General features: G+C 41.7%; 1 protein-coding gene across 2 annotated transcripts in view; it reads right to left on the bottom strand.

Moving 5' to 3' along the window:
• Nucleotides 1–21,631, bottom strand: part of LOC6575417 (protein roadkill) — a 51,794-nt gene that overhangs the window by 3,105 nt on the left and 27,058 nt on the right. The window contains exon 1 of one of the 2 annotated variants that reach the window (XM_032728105.2): nucleotides 6,061–7,574. The exons of the other annotated variant lie outside the window; for it this stretch is intronic. Within the exon in view, the coding sequence (XP_032583996.1) occupies nucleotides 6,061–7,565 (1,505 nt within the window). The 5' untranslated portion in view covers nucleotides 7,566–7,574. Of the gene's footprint in view, nucleotides 1–6,060; nucleotides 7,575–21,631 lie in introns of those variants that run through there. 2 annotated transcript variants of the gene reach the window in all.

The following is a 21,631-nucleotide window of genomic DNA, read 5'->3' as shown; positions in this document are numbered from 1 at the left end:
ACAGCAAACAATGGGCGGGCGAGAGACAGAAAGAGGGAGAGAGGGAGAGATGGATTAAGAGAGAGGGAGGATCTGCTATAGCTAGACAAATAACAAAGAGACCTCTGGGTGCAGATGCAGCAACATTTTTATATACAATTAAGCAAAGAAAAACACGGAAAAATCTCTACAAGGCTGAATGAGATTTTCCTAAGAGTTGCCACAAAATGTTCACTGCTCAGCTGCCGCTGCCGCTGCCGCCCGTCGCCCGCTGCCCGCTGCTCTGCCATGGCCATCCGAATTGCTTGAAAAGGACCTTCAATGCGCCTGTGTGTGACAGCGCGTGCGTGTGTTAAAAGGTTGACGCGAATTTTATCAAGGTGAACAAACCGTAAAACAGCATCGGAAACAGTTGCCAGCAGCAACCAGCCGCAGCAGCAGCAGCAGAAATAACAACAGAAATAACAAGCAGCTGCGCAGTCAGCGCCGACGCCGACGTCAATCATGCGGGGCAGTCAACCGCCGAGTCGTCATCGCCGTCGGGTTTAGTACCTTCAAGTAGCTTTATACAATTTTTAGTGAGTGTGCTTTAATGTTAATGACATTGATTTGGCATTGAACGAAACACGCACACTCACACACACACTCACACGCGAACAGAAACAAACACCTGCTCAGCACAAGCTACCATCCGTCTCTCATACGCTTTTTGCGCTCTCTTTTTTGCTCTGCTGCGGCTGCTGGTGCTGCTGCTGCGACTACTGCTGCGGTTGCTGAAGGGCTCGAGTCGAAACTTTTTGTTTATTATGACATTGGAAATGTTCAGCTCAAACACGGTTTGGCGTCGTCGGCGCCACAAGGCAAAGCCCATGGCGCACAAGTTCGTAGTTAAGGTTAAACCGTGCGGGTTGGGAAGGGGGCGTAAAGCTAAGCCAAAGTGATTTTCGGGCAGCCGCAGTGCACAGTTAAAGCTCACGATGATTAATGAGTTACAGCAATCGGCGAGAACTCCCAGCGCGTGAGCAATGACTCAGCACTCGAGCTGATTAGGCTGGACCCAAACTACTTAACGAAAGAAAACTGAAATAGGAAAATATGCTTATATATTGAATGGGAATTGTAGGACAAGACAAATGTGGAAAATATTAATATATATTAAATATAAATATTAATAATAATAAGTAAAATTCTATTAAAGTAGCCATGAGTGTTTACCTACAATCTATATATCTTTACTGTACTCAATTCAGCTGCTTATTTTTAGGTCCAGCCTTTTCATGCCTTTTGTCTACTGCTGCTGCAGTCGCAGTCGCGGTCGCTGCCGTCGCCGACGCCATGGGCAGCTGAATCGAATGCATTTGGTCATGGACACGCTGCCAAGGCAGCACCTTGAGTGATCTTAACCGTTGCACAGAATGCTTCCATTCAATTGTGCGGGCACAGCAGAAAGAGAAATAGAGAGAGGGAGAGGGAGAATGAAAGACTGGCAGGTCAACAAAGCAAAGAGAATTTATGACAAAGAGCAGCACGTGTTAAGCTGCGCATTATAGATCGGCTTAGCTGCCCTTAGCAAAGAGAGTAGGAGAGGAAGGGATGGGCAACAAATCCGAACGTGAAGGAGTAGAAGATGAAAAGGCAAACAAAAGAAAAAAGCAAACATATTTGGGGTCTTTACAGCTGTCTGTCTGTCCGTCTGCCTGTCTTGTAAAACGAAAATCGCGCCAAATTGAGCAACAACTTTTCACCAATTTTCCGCCAAAACAAAAGTTGCTTGTTATATAATTGAAGTCGAAACACATTTCCGGCAACTTTTCATTAGCATTTAAATGAAATTTGATAGAAAGAAAAAAAGGCCTCCGCCGCACAGCGAACAAACGAATGTCGACAACAAAAGGCAGGCCAATAATAAAAATGGTGAAAATTTTCATTTTTACAACAAATTATCGCATGAGTTTTCACTCGGCTGGTGGTTGTTGTTGCTGTTGTAGCTGCTGTTGTTATTGTTGGCGTTTTCACCAACAGCAACAAAACATAAAAAAAAAAAAAAAAAAACAGCAACAACAAACAGAGGCGGCGGCAGAAAATGCTCCTTTCACTCGTCCAACAACAACAGCAACAAATGAGTTGAGTGAAAAACGCTTTGAAGAAAAGGAAATGCTTTTCATTTTGCACACACACACACACACACATATGCGATGCAAAGATAAATTCAACAACAACAGCACAGAAACGAGCTGGCAATTTAATTTAAATAATGTGATCTTCCATGCCAATGTAAATGATTTAAAGAAGAAGAAAAGAGAAACTACTCTTAGCGCCTGCTCATCTCTTCACTTCCGCTACTAAATGCAGTAGCAACAACAACAACGCCAGTAACAATGGCCAGACACCCACCCCATTGGCTCATGCAATTTCTCTTCGACTACGCCTTGCTCATTTATGCTCTTCGTCATCATACGTGCATACATACATTTGCATGTCTGCATGCATATACATATAAATGTGTGTGTGTGTATGGCGAAGGGGGGACCGAGATGTCAACACTTGAGGGCATATCAATTTTTGTAAACTCCCACGCTCAAGTTTCGTTTTATCGTTAAGTTTCGTTTCGTTTCGCTACGTTTCTTATTTGTTGTTGTTGTTGGAATTGCTTATTGTCTTTGTGTGAAGTCAGTCGTTAACTTCGTTGCGTTGCGTTGCGTTGCGCTGCGTCCATTTGCCTTTTACGAACGCAGCACCGCGCAGCGCAGTCGAGGCAAAGGCCGACCCATAAGGAGAAAGCTCCTCAGCTTCTCTCTCCCTCTCACTCTCTCTCGCTCCCTCTGCAGTTTTGCTTGCATTTTTCGTGAAAGTCGCTGCCAACAGCAGCTGCTGTGGCTACTGTTATTGTTGTTGCTGTTGAAGTTGTTATATAAAATGTATAAAAATCGTTTAAGTAGAGTGAAATTTCTAAGTTTTGCACTTTTTTTTTGCAAACGATTGCAATTATGCATTTGTTTATTACTATTAAAAATCAAATCTGTTATAACGGTGAAAGGCTGCGCTTTGTACAACAAAGCTTTACAATGAAGCAGCAACAGAAGAAGAAGAAGATAACAAATATTTGCTGTGTTCTACATCTAAAATGAAACTATTTTCTGTTTATTTTCATAGAGACTAAAGATCCAGATAAGGAAAATACAGTTGTTGCTCTTATGTAGATGGGATCTTGCTCAATTTTTGACACTTTGTCGGGCCGCATTGCAACATAAACGAAAGTTTACACTAGTTTTGCGTTAATAACGAATAATGACAAAGGGAAAACATATTTCCGTTACGTAAGCATTACAAGCAGCATTGAAATGAGCCGTTGTCAAGCCTGGCCTGGCCTGTATTTATTTGTATGGCGTGCACTGTAAGCGCGCAGGCGTGTAGGCGTCAGAAACAGACGTCAGCTGCGGCTGCGGCTGCGACTGCGAATTTCACCCGACCGCAATGTAAGCGAAGCCAGGCGACGTAAAACGAGAGCAAATCGTTGTTAGGCACGAATAACGATGAAACGACGACAGCGCTTTATGTAATCGTCAGCGCAGCAGCAACAACAAAAACGCGCGCCAAGCTTGCGGCGAAAAAACTCGTTTGATGACGTAGCGCACACAGTCAAAGCTCAGCTTACATGCCGCCTGCCTTCTCGCTCTCGCGCTCTCTGTCTGTCTCTCTCTCTCTTGCTGTGGTTTACGTTCAGTCAGCACGTTACCCGGTTGAGGCGAGCGCGTGGCGCTTGTATTGTATAATAGTAAAAACGCTTGATTATCATTAGCGTACGTCATTAGCAAACATGATTAACGTGTTGAGCCATGATATGAAATCAATAAATTAATAAACATTTTGTGCCCAATTTTTTACACTGCACAAGAGTTTGGGGCCAAACTTGGACTGTCTATAGTTTTTGTTGTTGTTGTTGTTGGCTTGTTTGCATTTTGCCGCTTTTACCATTTCTCTGCACTTTCTAAACAAATTGTGCGGCGACTGCGACGAAGCGAAAGAAACGGCGACGACAAGAAATTGGCTTTCATGCGTTTTCACATTTTGTTTTTGTCGTGCTTTCATTTTGGTTGTTGTTGTTGTTGCCGGATTTCTACTCGCGCCTCTCTCTATCTTCCTCTCACTCCCTCTTTCGCTCTTTGAATATCTTTTTATTGGCTTAGAAACTTATTTCGCTGTAGAGATTTGTTCTAAATTCAAAATGTGAAAGAGGCGATGATGCTGGGTGAAATGCGTTAAGCAAAGTGAAAACCAAAAATAATAATAAAAATATTTGTAGCAATCATTTCACTGATTGGAGCAGAGCAGAGCAGAGTTCAAGCAACTCGAAGCGAATCACTCAGCCACAGCGACGCCTTGGCAACATGTTGCTGCGGCAATCGATGTCTGCCGTTGTTAATTAATTTAATTTTTGAAAGTTTTGCAGTCGTTTTTTTCTACATTTAAATAATTTATTAACTACATACATTTACTTATTTGATATTAAAATGAGAAAGTTGCTGGATTTGGCTTTGGCTTTGGCTTTGGAAACGTTTTTCGATTCGAATTCATATTTTTATTTTTTCAAAGGCTTAACAGCATGTTGCTGCAACATATCACATGGGAATTGTATTTGGAAAGTGTTGACAGAAGAGAGGATCAACAAATGCATATAACAGTTGCATAAGCAGAAGCAAAAGCTCTAGACACATGTTGCTAGCGGTCAGAAGAATGAGTCAAGTCACGTCTGACCCTTGCCGCAGGCGCACTGAAGCAAACTTCCCGTTCCGTTTGCGCAGAGGGCGTGTAAAAAAAACACACACACACACACATAATTAAACCACAATTCAGTCATTTTGTTGTCCATTAACGAAAATCAAAGCGAAGACAATACTCCGATATGCTACTGAACGCAAATGACTCTGCAAGTCTTTCGTTAAGTAAGAGGGAGAGCGTGAGCGAGAGAGAACACATATCGAATTGAGTGCGAATGTGGGGAGAACAAAAGGCAAGAGCGTATGCATGAGTGTGAGTGCGATAGGGATATATGTGTGTGATTTTGTGTGTGCTGCTACTCTGCACCGCACCATTTCTCCCTCACTCTATCTCTCTCTCGCTCTTTCACTCTTGTGCCATATGAATCACTTGAATAAAGGGAAATATAAATAACAAATCGTTATCGCCTGCTTCAGGGCCTATCGACCGATTTCGCTGGCGCGACAATTCCCAAGGCTAATTAAAAGCAACAAGTGCATAGAAAGCTAAAAAAAAAAAAACTCAATCAGCAGTATTTTCAGATCCATTTCGATAAAAAAAAAGGAAGGCATGTGTGTGTAAGTAACGCCAGGAGGACAGCTGTTTAGTGTTTCTGCTCCTCCACATTGCATTCCTTACAATTGCGTTTTGCAACACTGACAGCAGCTGCCTCAATCTTTTGCTCACGCTCAAGACTCACTAAGGTCACACACAACGTTAACCAATTAAAAGTGGGTTACGCCGAGGTTGCGAACAAAACTAGCACACACACACACACAAGCACACACAGAAGTATATATTTGTGTGTGTTTAAGTGCAAGTCATCGAAATTAACACAGCAAATAATGTTGGTAAATGCACTGACAATTTGTACAAACAAAATATTTTGTTTGCAGCCAGTCAAGGATGCGCGCCATGAATTGCCAGTGCTGTAAAAGTACAGTAAAAGCGCGCTAGAGCGAACAAACAGCCAAACTCCCGTTTGAAGGTGAGCATGTTGAAAAACTTTCTTTGATTGATAGTCATACTGAGTTTTTACTGTAGTTAAAATATATATATACATATATATATCGAAATATTATTTATCAATATATTTTATATTTTATTATCATACATACATGTATTTATGTATGTATATATATATTTATTTGATGGCGTTTTTGCTATAGTTCAACAAAATTCAATTTTGATTTTAGTAAACAAACATTTTTAATTTGATGGAATTGAAACTTTGTTCCACTTCCGTTTAATTCTTCCATTTAATTCTTCCTCCCTCAGGTGTACACATACTTATGCATATGACTGTGTGTGGAGTTTATTTACCTTTTATCACAGAAATTTGCAGCGGCGTTACAAAACTCCTTCGAATTGGGGCATTTAACTAATAATACTAGGCACAGTGGAGATTGTTGTTGTTGTTGCTGATTGTTGTTGTTGTTGTTGTTGCTGTGATGATGATGATGATGATGTTGGTGGTGCTGTTGTTGCTGCTGGTGGTGCTGTTGTTGGTGTTGCTGGAGGTGATGCTGGTTGCTGTGGCTTTGATGTTGCTGCTGTGCAGGATGAGCGCAATTAAAATGCGGCTGCTGCTGCTGCTGATAGTGCGATGAGGAGGGAGACGATGATGACGACGACGATGAAGAAGAAGAAGAAGAAGAACTGGAGCTATTGCTCGCTGAGGATGAGGCAGAGTTGTGGCTGCTGCTGCTGCTGCTGTGTTGGTGATGTTGCTGCTGATTGAGATGCCGACGTATCGATTGATTAATGCGATTCGTAATTGAATTGGTCAAAGCGGAATGATGGCTATGCAGATGATGATGCGGCGACAGCGAGCTGGAGGAGGCGCTGCTGCTGCTGCTGCTGCTGCTACTGCAGCTGGCGATGGATGAGGTGGGTCCAAAGAGGCGGCTGGCAATGATGCTGTTGCTGTTGCTGTTGCTGTTGCTGCTGCTGCTGCTGCTGCTGCTGCTGTTGCCGTTGTAGTGCCTGTTGCCGGCACAGGCGCTGCTGCAATTGTTGCTGGAGGAGGAGGAACTTTGTGCGCGCGTTAAAATGTTTTGTAAGTTGCTGTTGCTGCTGCTTGTGCTGCTGCTGCTGCTGCTGTTGTTGTTGTTGTTGTTGTTGTTGCTGAAAGCAGCCTGCAGTATGCTGCTGGGTGTTGCCAAATGTTGCGCCAGTGTTGCTGTGCCACTTCTTGTTGCTGCCGCTGCTGCTGCTGCTGCAGTTGCTCCACTTTCGTAATTCAGGTGACCCAAATGTTGTTGCAAAACTGAAGTTGCTGCCGCTTGTTGCTGCGGGTGCTGCTGCTGCTGTTGCTGTTGCTGCTGGTGCGGCGGCGATGGTGGCGACGGCGGTGGTGGCGGCGTTGACGTTGGCGTGCTCACAGCAACAGCGTGTGGGTGTTGTGGCAACGCCGATGCTGACGTTGACGTTGACGTTGACGTCGACGTCGATGCCTGCGTCGTCGTTAGCGACGATCTGCGCAGTAATACTGGAGGCGTTGATATCAATTGCTGCAAGCGGCTGCAGTTGTTGCTGCTGCTGCTGCTCGCTGCTGGCGTCTCTGCCAACGCGCTGCTCAAAGCGCTGGCAGCGGCAACATTTTGCGTTCCACTTTGACAGCAACAATTATCACTTGAAATTTGTTGCTGCTGCTGTTGTTGTTGTTGGTGGTGGTGTTCTTGTTGTTGCTGTTGCTGCTGTTGGTGTTGTTGTTGTTGTTGCTGCTGCTGCTGTTGTTCCAAATTCACATCGACAACAAGATTTTCATTTTGATAGATTTCGGGCACATTTCGCTTTTTTTTTATTTTTACATACGGCTCGTACATTTTATAATTGAAAATTTGCTCAATTATTGTTGTTGTTGTTGTTTTTCCTCTTTTTATTTTTCTTCTTTTTTGCTTTGCTTAATTTGCTTAGAAACTTGTTATGTATTCACATTTATTCACACAAAAGCACAAAGCACATGTATCAAAATTAATTATTTAGATTTATCTAATTTTTGGGGACTTTTTTTTTTCAACCGTTCGCCGTTTAGATTACTTTAAATTTGTTTTCTAATTTAACGAAACTTTATTAATGCATATTTATTGCAACACTTTTTATTGAAACCCTGTTGTTGTTGTTGCTGTAGCAGCTGCTAATTTGGCCGTCAACTGCTTTTATTTTATTTTACTTTTTTTCTATGTTTAACGCACGCAATTGACAACGAACCACAACCGCTTCGCTTGAAAGTTTGCGGAGAACTGAACTCAGTGTAGCCAACTGAGCAACGGTTCGGGTGACTGCTGTCGACGTCGCTGCCTGCTGCTTGCTGCTTGCTGCTCACTGCTCGCTGTTCGCTGCCTGCTGCAGCTGAGTGAGCGGAGCGGGCTGTCCGATTTCAATGCTCGGTGAATTTTTGGTGTCGACGCCGACAGCGCTGCTCGCAGCGTTTCATTTTTCGTTTCGTTTCACTATGTAACAAAATCGACGCTGCAGCAGTACGACGTACTGTGTCGAAATGTACACACACACACAGACACATTTAGACTAGTCAGGGCACACACATAGCTACACCTACACTCTCCACGGTTAGTCAAGTGAGAGGCGTTGGTGGGGCGCTTTGTGTGAGGTCGATTAGCGTATGGGAAAGGAAGCAAAGTCGGCGGCGACACTGAAAAACCACTGAGCGCAACTGCGGAGAGAGTGCGCCAGCTATCGAGCGAGCAAACGAGCGTATGAGAGAGCGAGAGCGAGAGCGAGAACGAGAGCTAGCTGAGGGCCAACGGCAGCTGATAATTGTATGTATTCAAGTGTGCGTGTGTGTATGTGAGAGTGAGTGTGTGTGTGACGCTGATGACGAGGGCGAGGCGAACGAGGCCATGGCATGATGATGGCTGATGGGACAGCCAGGCCAAGCTGGAGGTCCTTCCAGCAGCAGATAAGCCTTAATCATTTAGTCACAGAACCAGCAGCTCTTCAATTGAACCGCCGCGATGGCCTTGCTGCTGCCCGTTGCCATTGCCGTTGCCTTTGCTGTGTGCTGCTGCTGCTGTTGCGGCTGGCTTATCGGCGCTTCCTACTTTACATCAAAGTGCGCGACGGCTTCAGCTCCGATTGCACATATCGTTTATGCTCTCTCTTCCCTATGCCGCTCGTATGGTAACTCGCGTGACTTTGCTTCGGGGGTGTATAATGGCATTACGTGGGGTGTATAATGGCATTACGTTACGTTATGTTTCATTACGTTACGCTATGTTTCATTACGTTACGCTATGTGTATACACTAAGGGGAAGAGCATAGTTTTGCACACCTTGTTATTCATTATTATTATTATTATTAGACTGTAATTGCAACTCAAAGAAAATCGAATTTTCATACTTAGTTTTCTGCAAGTGTATCTATCTATGTATGTATGTGTGTACATAGGCATGGGTACATACTATGTACACGTAACTATGTATAAGCCCAGGGGCGTTGTCGGCAACGCATGTCACGTCGTTTGCAGCCGTCGTCGTCTTCTTCTTCTTCGTCTCAGTTTTCGTCTTCGTCTTCAGCGGTTGCCGTTGCCGTGGCCCACCCAAATAGAAGCAGCCAGCCGGCTCATCACTTAACTCCACCATTCTCTCTCTTTCGCTGGCTCGCCGCTCTCTCTTCGCTTCGCTTTGCCCACTCAACACATTCGTTTCATTTATGGCGTGCAAATTAGCATCGGCCGCAGGGGCATCGTGTGTGGTTCGCATGTCCTTTAGCTCGGGCCACACATCAACTACAACGACGACAGCTACTGTAAGTCTGTTGTCTCTGTCTCTCTCAGCAGCGCCTGCCAATCTGTTGCCCATTAGTCGGGTCTGGCCATCATTTGAATGTGTGAAAATTTGACAGTTATGCGTCGTTTGCTTTGAAGTTGCAAAGGCCGAAAACTCGAAAGACGAAAGCCGAACAGCGCTATTGCTATTGAAAGCTGGGCGAGAGTTGCGATTACGTTGAGTTATCGATAGATGGGCAGGAAAAGTCTTTAACGCTGACAGACTTGGCCTCTGTCTCTGTCTCTGCCACTGGAATTGGCTAATTTCTGCTGTCGAGCAAATTCAATTAAGAAAGCCATTTTGCGCGTCTGTCTTTTCTTTAAGGTTCTTTCAATTAAAACATATTTTTTTCACTTTGTTGTTTTTTTTACATCTATACATAAATTAGATTCTCATCAGCGTACGAGCCACCACTTCCCACACAGCAAGCAAACGCGCCTTATTGGGCGAGAGCGACTCAAGTTCAGTTTGATTATTCATATACATACATTTATACGCTATATAATATAATATTAAAGGCCATTCCACGTCCATTGGCCTTTGACCACTTCCTTCAATAGCGGAAATAACATAACTGGTTCACCTTTCGATGCGATTTGGTTTTCGTTTTGGTTTGCTGTTGAGCTAGCCCCGCCTCCACCTCCGCCTCCGCCTCCGCCCGGCCCCTTCAATGCTTATCGATTATTAATATCGACTTTCACAAAGGTGAAGAGCTAGCTTACAATTAATCGATTTTCTATAAACTGTTAATAGAAATTCCTATCGCTCTGTGTATGCATATGTATGTGTGTGTGCAAAAGCGCATGCACATGATTTACTTGACACTAATTTCCATAAATAAAACAAAAAGTTCAATAAAAACACAACACCTCACAGCACACACCCTACTCCCTCCTCGCTCTCTAACTCTCTATCCACGCTCTGTTAGCGCTTCAATGAATGGATGGCTCTCTGACAATAACCCAATTTTCACTAGCAACAAAGCAAAATACTCATACACACGCATGCACATCTGTGTACGTGTGCGTGTGTGACGACCAAGGCAAGCAGCGACGCTGACATCGACAGCGACCGCAACGTCATCTCATTCGAATTTGAATTCACATTCTCATTCTGATTCACATTCTCATTCTCATTCGCATTCTCATGGCTCATCGTCAGCTTCTTCTTCTATGTTTGACAATATTTAAAAGCTAAACTGAAGTTTGAAGCTTTTGTAGCTGCGACGCGAGCAGTGCGTGGGCAGCGATGCCGATGCCGCCGCCACCGCCACTACCGAAAGTGTTAATTGATTTTATTGGCTACGAGCGCTGCTTCGACTAACTGCGCTGCTGATCGATGCGTCTTAAAATAAACTCGCACGCATGTGGAACGAGTTGGACAGGCTTCAAATCCACACAGCCACAAAGCTGAGTGTGTAAGCGGAGAGAGCGAGGGGGAGTGCGGGAGAGGGCAGACAGACAAATGGAGTTGTAAGCGCGTCCAAATACATTCACACATTGCGAGAGAGCGCTGCCCAAACGCCGTGGGATAACTTAACTTCCGCACTCGTGCCGAGGAATGGAGTGAAACTTTGAGAGTTTTTTTCCCCTATTTTTTTTTCTTTTCGTAATCACTTTGCGCACAACAGCAATAGAAAGAGCAACAGCAATTGCCGTTTCGGTTGCAACTTTTTACTTTGGGGTTTTTTTTGTGTGTTTCGTCTCGTTTCGTTTCTATTAATTTACATTTGAAATTTTTCATAATCTCTTGTGGCTGATCCATGTAACGAAATGAGTGAGATTGGAGCGTGCGCTATTTTCCGCATTTCACACACACACACAAACACACATGTATACTTGTATGTATGTGTGTGAATATTTGTGTCGATTTGTTGTCGTCATCAATTGACCAAAATTTCGAACTTTCGAACAAAGATTTCGAATTACGATTTTTCGATTTCCATTTACCTTTTAGCATACGCATAAAATTTAGTAATGTATTTTTTTTTTCTTTTTCTTTTTCTTTTGTTCGTCTGTCACGCGCCCATTGAAACTAGTTCAGCGATAATTCATAAAGAGTTTATTTATTATTTTGATTCGATGTCTTTACCTCTTCCCTTCTTCATTTCTTTACTTTATTTTATTTTATTTCATTTTTACCCGCAGTTGGTGTTTCTTTCGTTTTTCTGGTTTTTAGTTTTCGTAACCAGGTTTTAGGCTGACCAAAGTGGGGGAAAAGTGTCGAAAAAATGCGTGTCGAGTCTCGACTTGGCCTTGGTTTATTATGGTTTATGCTGCTTTCGTCGATTATACAATAATATCCGACGCGACCCAATGGAAACAACTCGCTCGCCTCTTTCATTGAACGCCCTTACGAGTGGAGGGTATGATAGACTTTTCCTATAATATTTTTGGGTATATATAAACTGTCTTGCGTGTTTTAGGTTTTCCTGTTATGGTACGTAAGGTTACGTTATGTCCTTTTTCTTACGTCGTTTACGTATTATTCCGTAACGTTGCATTACGATACTTTCGCTGCCCTACTTTACATCCATAACGTGTACGTAATCCATCCTATTAGGCTTATCTTTCTAACGCGTTACGTTGTATGCCATACGTTACGTTATTTTTGTTGTCTTACTTCAGCTTTTGTCCTGAATTTTCTTATACTTTAACGTTCTTTGTTCTTTTTATTAAGTTCTTTGTTATTCGTTTTTATTCTTTCATGTATTTGCTTATTTCAACAAATTCTTATGTTTCTTGATCTTAGGCTTGTCTTACGTTTTTCTCAAAGGATTTGTGCTGCCTAAGCCATTTCCTGCTCATATTCTATGACAATTCAATCTCTTCAATAGAATCTATAGAATTTCGTGTAGTTTTTGTCCGACTGCAAAATTTTACAGCTCGAGCTGAAGATAATTTGTCAAAGCGAGTCCTAAGCCAGGTTTTGCCACCTGATCTTATCACCCATTTGGCTATCGAAAGGGAACACCCACGAATGTCAAAACAACAATCGTTAATTTGATTGTCCTCTGGCTCTCGTCGCTGGGTGGGCAAAAAGGACATTGAAGGACATTTTATGATTGCTAAAGAAGAGGCAGAAGAAGAAGCAGACAATGCAGCATCCATTCAAAGTCTGTGCAACTAGACAAATGCAATTGCTTAAGGCTTCACCCGCTGGCAGACGCTAACCACAAAGTAGGGTTTCCTTCTCTGCTTCCTCCTCTGCTTCTTCACGTAGGACAATGGCTGCAGGGCTGGTAATAGACTTCCCACGGCGTTTGTTTACGCTCATTAAACGTAAAAAGGTGCCACTGGCAAGGCAGCTGATGCTCTGGCACCTGTAAATGGATTGCAGCGTGTGTGGTCCCCGTATAAGGTATTTTACTTCTTACATACACTGAGAGATATGAGAGGCACTTCTGATTTTAAAATACGTAATGATTCACAACTAATGTAAAATAGATGGAATTTCGATTTCGATATTTGTCGATACAAAATAGGATAAAATCCACTTTTCACTATTCATTCCATGAGCAGAAATAGTTACATAAAAACTGTATTTATTTAAAAACAAAAATAACAAAAATTTTGTTTTGTTTATTTCATTGCTAGTTATATCTTTATTGCGCTTCTCATTCAAAAAGCTTAATTTTTGAATTTAGGAATCAATACACATACAAATTTCTTTAAGTGTTTCCTCTTCTTTTTTCTAACAATTACGACTGAATGGCAAATAATTCAATCTACGCTCTTTTGCTCTTTTGACGACTCCTCGGCCGGCGTGATGGATGTGCGAGAGAGCTGGAGCAACATGCAAAGAATACAGACAGACACACACACACACGCACACTAACTCACACATAGACTTTGTAGTTGTGGCTAGGCTAATTTGAAGAGCGTGCGTGTGCGAGTGTGTGCAAGTGGCTTTGTGTGTGGCCCAGCCGCAGCAAAACGAACGGGCGGGCGGGCTTGGTCAGGTAGCAGCGAGATGGCGAGATGGCCAGATGAGCTGCGGCGTAGGATACGTTTGTGCAGCAGACCGAAAAGGAAACCCCTTCCCAGTTTATAATACATCTTTTTGTTTCTTTAATAATTTAAATAAAGAAAAAATACGAAATGCCACCAAAGTTGTGCGGTTCTTCATATATGTATGCATGTGTGTTTGTGTGTGTGTGTGTGTGTGAGTGTGTATATTCGTGTGTCAAGCGCAGACGCAGAGCCTAAACAATCACAAGCACACTCATACATACATGTGTGCTTGCCTGTACACACACACGCGCACTCACAGAGTCATGCGAGTCGACCTCGGCCTCGGCGCTGCCAGCAGAGCGATGAGTGGAGGAGCCACACACGAATTTGTGTTTTTCTTCTTCTTCTTTACTTACTTTTCGAACAACAGCGCTGGTGGCCGACGCGAGGCGATGCGACGCGACGCCGCTGCCGTTGACGCTAAGCATAAGGAAGAATAGCAAGAAGAAACAGAAGTCGCTGGAGCAGTAGAACATTTCAAGAGAGCCGACTGCACACTTCATTGGCTTTCTTTCAAACTGCTCCAAACGAATTGAAAGTGTCTAGCAGAGAGAAAGAGTATATTGGAACAAATTTAAGCAATTGCTGGATTATAAGAGCGAGTGATGGGACGAACTGTAATATAATACATATAAGAAAGTCACATTCATTTTTATACAGCTTTGCGGGTGCAGGGTATTACTGAGTCGTTAGACCTTAACTAGCACACTTTTACCCATTGTTGCGCTCATTTTTATTGCCTTTGCTTTGTCAGGGCTTAATTGTTTTTCGGTTGTCATCATTTGTTTTGCTCTACCGCTGCCTTCCGCTCCCTCTCTCGGTCCACTTCCAGCCGCATCCTTAGTTTAATGTGATTTTAATTTCATTTTCTTTGCACGACCTTTGGGTAGGTCATAAAAATAAAACGCCATCTATTGCTTGTTTATGGCTTCTTATCTGCTAATTAGTTGAATATCTAATAGCTACAGGTTGTTCTGGCTAATGTTGAGGCTTAAACATGATTAAGGTGGGACTTAAGAATGTTTAGTTAACGAGTGATTGAGTGTCTAATGGAGGGTGGGGTTATTAATCAGATTATAGATCACATGACGTAAGAGAAAAGTGAAGTAATTGCGTATGGTTAGGTAAGGTATTTACTTTATTTATATATGTATGTACATATGTACTATGAACACTACTGTACCTGGATTTAAGTACTTCATTTAATGCACCCAAAGGGTGACAGTTTCATGGTGGGCTCTAAACTAAAAGGTAAACTTTCAAAATGAGCCGCTAATCAGTTAGAGATTGAAATATGCATACATACATATATACATGCATACATACATATACGCAAAACCTCGAAACTGAACAGACAAACAAACGCACAAAGAAACCCAGCGTCAAGGCCCAGTTAAGAGACAACAAACAAACAGACAAACAAAGTTTGGATATTCGAGAGTTGGCCCCAAAAAACTTGGACCAAATGAAGACAAATTGTTAATAAACATAAATGTCTTATAATGCAAGAGTGAAAACTTTGCGCGCTCAAAATAAATTCAAAAGTCGAATTACATCAAAAAGGCAGAAAAAGAAAAACGAAAAAAAAAAAAGCCAACGCAGACAGATGAACATTAAAATAAACACACAAAAAAACAGCAGCAGCAGCAGGCGTCTGTTACGTACAAATCGTAACGTAGTTATCACTCTTATACCGACTCTTATACGGTGTGTGTGTGTAATTAAGCGAAATTAGGGCGGCCCAAAAGGCGCACGCCAAACAAGATGGGAAGCGCAACAGTCAAAAACTTATTAAACACCACTATTTTCAAATACCCTGTAAGGTAAAATTATGTGTGGGCTATATTGATTTAATAGAACTGCCACTGAGAATTCAACAGGCCAGCAGACAACGAATGATATATTAATGTAATATATCAACAAAATATATGTAAATATACCAAACAATATATATTTATATTAACATAATTGATTAATAAGATATCTTAATTTTGCATAATTTTTATATATATATATATTGTTATTAAGTATACCCCAATTCACACAACTCATTTCAGTAAGACGTTAAATTCGCAACTTCAGATTTTACAGGATATCTGTAAGTCGGCTACTTCTTTATGCGCCTTGTTCTCAATTGCTGAAGTAACAGTTTTTAAAGTTTTTTCTTTCCTTTGCTGCTGAGTGAGCTATGCATGCACACCTATGCATGTGTGTGTGTGTCTGTATGTGTGTGTAATACGCATACGAAAAAGAAAGCCGCAAAACGCTGGCAGATTTTAGGAGTTCAATCAGCAGCGCCAACTAAACCAAGTCGACGAGTTGATGTTGTTGCTGTTGGTGTTGTTGTTGCTGCTGTTGCTTCGTTTCGCTTATTACGTCGCCTGCTTGAGCCGGCGCGGCTTGTGGCGCGCAGTCGTGCCCCCTTTTTTTTGGCCATGTGACGTTGCCGCCGCCACCGCCGCTGCTGCTGCTGTTGCCGGCGTCGCTGCCGCCGTTAACGCTTGCACAAAAACGTGTCGCGCTTGTTATGTAATCGTTCACAACGAGGCGGCGAGGCGCAGTTAGCGACGTCGACAGCGACGCCGACTGCTGACGCTGGCTACGGTTTGTCATTTGGCTCTAGACGTTTTCTTTTATTTATTTCTTTATTTATTCATTTTTTGTTGTTGTTCGTGTATGCCAAATTTCGGTGTTGCCAAAAAGCAGTTACCAAAAAATACAAAAATATATATATGCCGTATGCAACTGCAACGGCAGCAGCAGCCGTAGCCGCAGCCGTGGAAACTGTGGGCGGTCAATTCGTTTGCGTTACTCTCGCTCTGTCTCTCCCTCTCTCTGTCACTCTACGTCTTTCAGCTGCTGCCGCTCTATTGCTGAGCTGCGCTTGTTTATAATTTGCTGCGCTTTTTAAGCGCTTTGGCATGAAAAAGAGTTGAAACTAATTTTTTTTTGTGTGTTTGGTATTTGTTGGGGAGTGTGTGGCAGCTAGACTTGTTGTTGTTGTTGTTGCTGTTGTTGGTGGTGTGGAAATCCCTCGGTGTGTGTTTATGTAATACATATTTCGTCTTGGATTTTTGTTGCTGCCTAGGCTGCAGCTAGTGGGCGCTGCCAAATGTACATATATACATATGCATGTGTGTGTATGTATGCATGTGTGCATAAATGTCACTCAACTGCAGCTTTGGCTTCCATTGGAAACAATTCCAGTTCAATCCTTAGCAATTAAGCTTAGATTGGATTGCACAACGGCAACAATTGAAATTAGAAAGGCTGCAAATTTTGTTTCTCCTCTTTTTTTTTTTTTTTTTTTGGGAGATCAAAATGAAAACAAAGGCAGAGGCAGCAGCAACAGCGTCTGCTTGTGGCTTTAGTTGTTGTTGGCGTGAAAGGTGAAAGGTGTAGATAATCGGCAATAGCAGCAAAAGCAACAACAACAGCAAAGAGAGTTTGACTCATGTGAGAGCAATAAGTGAGTGAAAGAGAGAGAGAGAGTGTGTGATTGCTGTGCAAGCCTGCGCGCATGTGTGTGTGTGTGTGTGTGTCTTATATGAGAGCTGGTAAAGATTTGTGTGCATATGTATGTGTGTGTGTGTGTTCAGCTCATGTGAGAGTTGTGCATGCTTCGCCTGTGTTTGTGTGTGTGTGTGTGTGTGTGCACAATACAAAAATCGCGGGTGGTTTCATTTTGTCTTTTGTTTTAATACAAATCTCAACTCGACAAATTTTGCAACTCTCTTTTTTGGGGTGTTACGAATTCAAGTGAAATCGTCCCGTAAAACGTAAAAGGTAAAAAGTGCATGATTTTTTTTTTACTCTTGATATTTTTTCATCATGTGTCTCTGTTTGCCATTTTGTTTTTGGGTGTTTGTTTTGGATCGCGCATAGTTCCGGCATTGTTTGGATTTGCCCAGCCAGCTGGATATGCAAGCGAGACTTAAATTGATTGGCCAAAACAAAAAACGAAAGGAAATTGAATTTCAAATGGAGTGCAGATGAGAGATGAATTAAGTTGGGCAAAGGCAAGGGGGACCGGGCAGGGGAAGGGCTGGGCATGATGAAAGTAACTGTTGTTGTTGCTGCTTTCATTCATTTCCTATAAACAGCTATAATTGACAACTGTTTTACCAGTGCATGGCAACTGGAATGTCAACTGTTATACACAGTAGATTTCAATAAATAGCAAGTGTTCTTATAAATATGCATGTAGTAAATGCCAACTGTTATGCATGATTAAAAAGAGAATTTCAGTTGTTTTTAACTTAACTGTTATATGGGCATAATCTAAGTGGAATACAGTAGCTGTTATACCAACTGTTGTCAAAAGGCAAACCGATGCATTAACTGTTGTGCCAGCTGTTATACAAAACTGCTATACATAATGTATATCAGCTTATAAAAGCCCAACACATATACATTTATAAAGGAAATGATTGATAAGCATAAAACTGAGCTGCTATATCTCATCTGTTATACTGTTATACACATAATAAAATGTGTATTACAGCACATGTGTATAGCATATTTACATTGATGTTTATAAGGATTCAATACTATTCAGCTATGCACTATACCTAAAAACTGTTATACAAGCAGGAGAAATGTTATACGTACAGCACCCACAATAGCTAATTCATTGTTGGCAAAGAAAAGCATGAATATGTGATTTGAAGAGTCATGGAACTGATAGTGCCACCCCCAGCGCCAGCCCCGTGCCCCCCTTTGCGTGTGTGTGCGCCGCCTTTGGCTTTGCCATTACCTTTCCAATTCCCCCATTAGGCCCGACAACTGGCAAACAAAATGGAAATTAACTTTGAATTCAAATTTTTTGATTTTGACTTGCGACTGGCATCAAAGAGGTGGGTAAGGGCGGAGGGGGCAGCTGGACAAAAAGTGCTCATTGTTTTGCATAAGTTGAATGGAAGAGAAAAGACTTGAAAACATGAAAAAGAAAAAAGCAGATCACCTTTCGTTTTTCACGCTGCTGAGAAAGTCATTAAGTGAATGCTCCCCCCATGCCACAAATTAGAGTTCAAATTAAGTGATTATTATTATCTCCTCCAGCGCTCAGACGATGGCCACTCACTTCGACTCCACTCCGACTCCGACTTCGACTCCGAATTTGATTTTCCATTTTCCACAGCTCTGATTTCGATTTCGCTCCGATATTTTTCCAGCACAACTCCAACCTTACCGAGCTCCGACTTGTAGTGTTAACTCAGAATAACTCTTCGACTTTAAGCTTACTAATAATGCCAATTCCGACTCCGGTTCAATTCCGATTCCGACGACTCCTCTACTTCTAACACAGAGCTCGACTATTCCAACTATTTTTCCGATTTCCATTTCAGCAATTCCTGCAATCCCAGCTCCGAATCAGATGATTCGCCTCCACCTCTATCTCTATTTCTGCTAACAGCGCTGACTCTGAATGCTCCGATCTATGCAAATCTGATTAATTTCAGTATACGATCTTCGTTTTGAGTCCAACTCCGATGTATACGATTTCGACTCCGATTTGTTTCGTTTCCAGCCCCGACTTCGACGTTTAATTCTAGTCTTGGGATTACAATTTAAATTCCTTCTTCAACTCTTAATACGAGGCAATGACTACAATTCCAACTCCTTCGAATCCGAATTTGACTAAATTTCTAATTCCGATTTTGATTCGGAGTTTTATCCAGAATAAAAACGACTTAAATTCCAACTTGATTTCTATATAAGAGTTTACAACATGATTTCTAGCACAGATTTCGTCTTCAATTCTTATTCCAAATCGGATTCGGACACGATTCGAAATTTGACATCGAATGCAACTTCGACTTGGCTTTCACATACCCGAATTTTGATTTCGACTTTGGCTGACTACAAATGCAATGCCCATTTCACACTCAACTCCGAAACTTTAGTCGCAACTCCAATACCAGACCATCCCCTAGACCGTCAACTGTTCTACATTTTATGTATGCATTTGTCATACTTTTTAGACACTTTCAAATTTGGATTGCAAAAGCTTCAGAAAAATCATTTTTCACGTCAATTGGAAGCAGTTGCAAAAGTCGTTAAGCAAAAGCCCAAAACGACAATTTGCGTTCAACTTTCCACAGACGCCGCTGCTGTCGCTGCAGTCGACGTCGGCAGCGACGGCTGTTATGTCATAGCCAGCAACGACGCGACGTCGCGACACCGGGAGCTGCGATTTCCCTCAAGTGAAACTGTGCAGCAACTTTTTGAAATTTGTTGAATTTTTTGTTGTTTTTTTTTGTTTTTGGAAAGCCGCGACGCTTCATGAAGCTGACTGTGCCGCTGCCGCTGCCACTGCTGCTGCTGCTGCTGCTGCTGCTGCTGCTGCAGAGCGTAGGCCTCAAAACCAACAACAACAACAACGGGAGCAACAGCTACAACAATAGCAACAACAATAACAATAGCAATGAAACGAAATCGAAAGTCTGCGCATCCGCAATTAAAACAAAAACTTTTGACCGCGTCTAAAAACGCCCGCAAAACGCGTGTTTTTTTTATTTTTTTTTATTTTTGTTCGTTGTTTCTCTTTGACCTCATTTGAAACACAGCAGTTTAACAATAGATGGCGCCAATATCAACTCGAATAACTGACCAGGCTCACTGAACCAACGCGTTTTAAAACGCGCATGAAACGCAGGCGATTTTCCATATCATGTCCTTTTGGAAGTACAGCAATTAAACACTAGATGGCGCTGCGAAGATCAGTAGCTAATCAACTTTAAATTTTCTAAATAAACATTTGAATGTTTCACTAGGTTGAACATATGGAAATGACAAATTTCAACATGTGCTGTAACCAGTTTTTCTCTTTTCAGCCAAGTCTTATGCGGAAGCCATGATATCATCAGCGCAGTCAGCCAAATTTTAGGGCATTCAACAAAAAATATTAAAATAAAAATTGTCAGCAAAATTTTGCAACAGGAATTTTCAACTGGTTTTCTGAGCTTTTAGTTTTTGCATTAAGTTGAATTCTTTTCAGTTTTATTTTTTATTTTTCGTTCGCCTGGTGTCGATTTAAATGAATAATTGCAAAAAGACTCTGTAAACTGGGTCGATCGAAACGATCGATCGATGGATCACTCGAGCTGCGCAATTTAAATAAATTATAATTACTCACGTGCAGGATTTGGTATTTGCAGCTGTGGAAAGCCTTTAAAGGGATTTTTTGTTTTACATACCTGCAAAGAGAGGAGGTATGAAAATATTTATGAAATGCATTCGAGGCATAAACGCTAAAATAACTAAGAGCTAGACAGTGGCAGTGACTGACTAGTAGATACCCTGTTACTTTTTTACGCTTCACTTGGTAAACAAGAGTACTCTAGTCGGGAGTGACCGACTAGGAGATACTTTCTCATTCTTTTTTCATAGCAACCAATACACACCATGTGATTACTGATCATACTCGTACCGCCTAAGAAACCCCACGCAATGAGTTCGCCTAATTGAACTTCAGTTCTGACTGCACGATCTTAATGAAATTAGCAGAGCGTAATTATGAGATCAGAATGGAACTATACAGCAAAGATCAAGTCTGTATCATTTGATATAGCTGAAGATTGTCAATTCTGAAGAGAAGGGGAAGAGTATCAAAATCATATAAATCGGATATCTATATTAAATGAATAAATAAAAAATGTATTCCAATATACAAATCAAATATAAATTAGTTGTACTCATTTTTGATGAATTTCCCTATGAAATCTTTAACTCGATATTTATCGATATTAAGAAAATATCACAAAGCTTGCAATAAATTAGGTTCCATTAGAGTTGGCATACCCTATTTAAAGTACTCAGCTTTTGTACTTAATATAAGATCATTGATATCATTAAAAAAAACCATATACCTCAGTTTAACCTATTCCCATCGAGTTCAGGTTCAAACACTTAATTTCAGCCCACATTAAAAGTTTCACAACACTAAAAAATAAGTCTATTGAAATTGTGTTTAATGCCTTGTAAAAATGTCAAAAATTAAAAAACATTTTTTAAAAATCAAAAGAAAAATTGATGTTTCGTACATTAAAAAACTGATAAACGATAAATCGAAATTCAACTGAGCCATA

This window comes from Drosophila mojavensis, unplaced genomic scaffold (assembly GCF_018153725.1).
Source record: "Drosophila mojavensis isolate 15081-1352.22 unplaced genomic scaffold, ASM1815372v1 contig_231, whole genome shotgun sequence".
Lineage (NCBI taxonomy): Eukaryota > Metazoa > Arthropoda > Insecta > Diptera > Drosophilidae > Drosophila > Drosophila mojavensis.
This window is presented reverse-complemented; position numbering and strand designations above follow the sequence as displayed.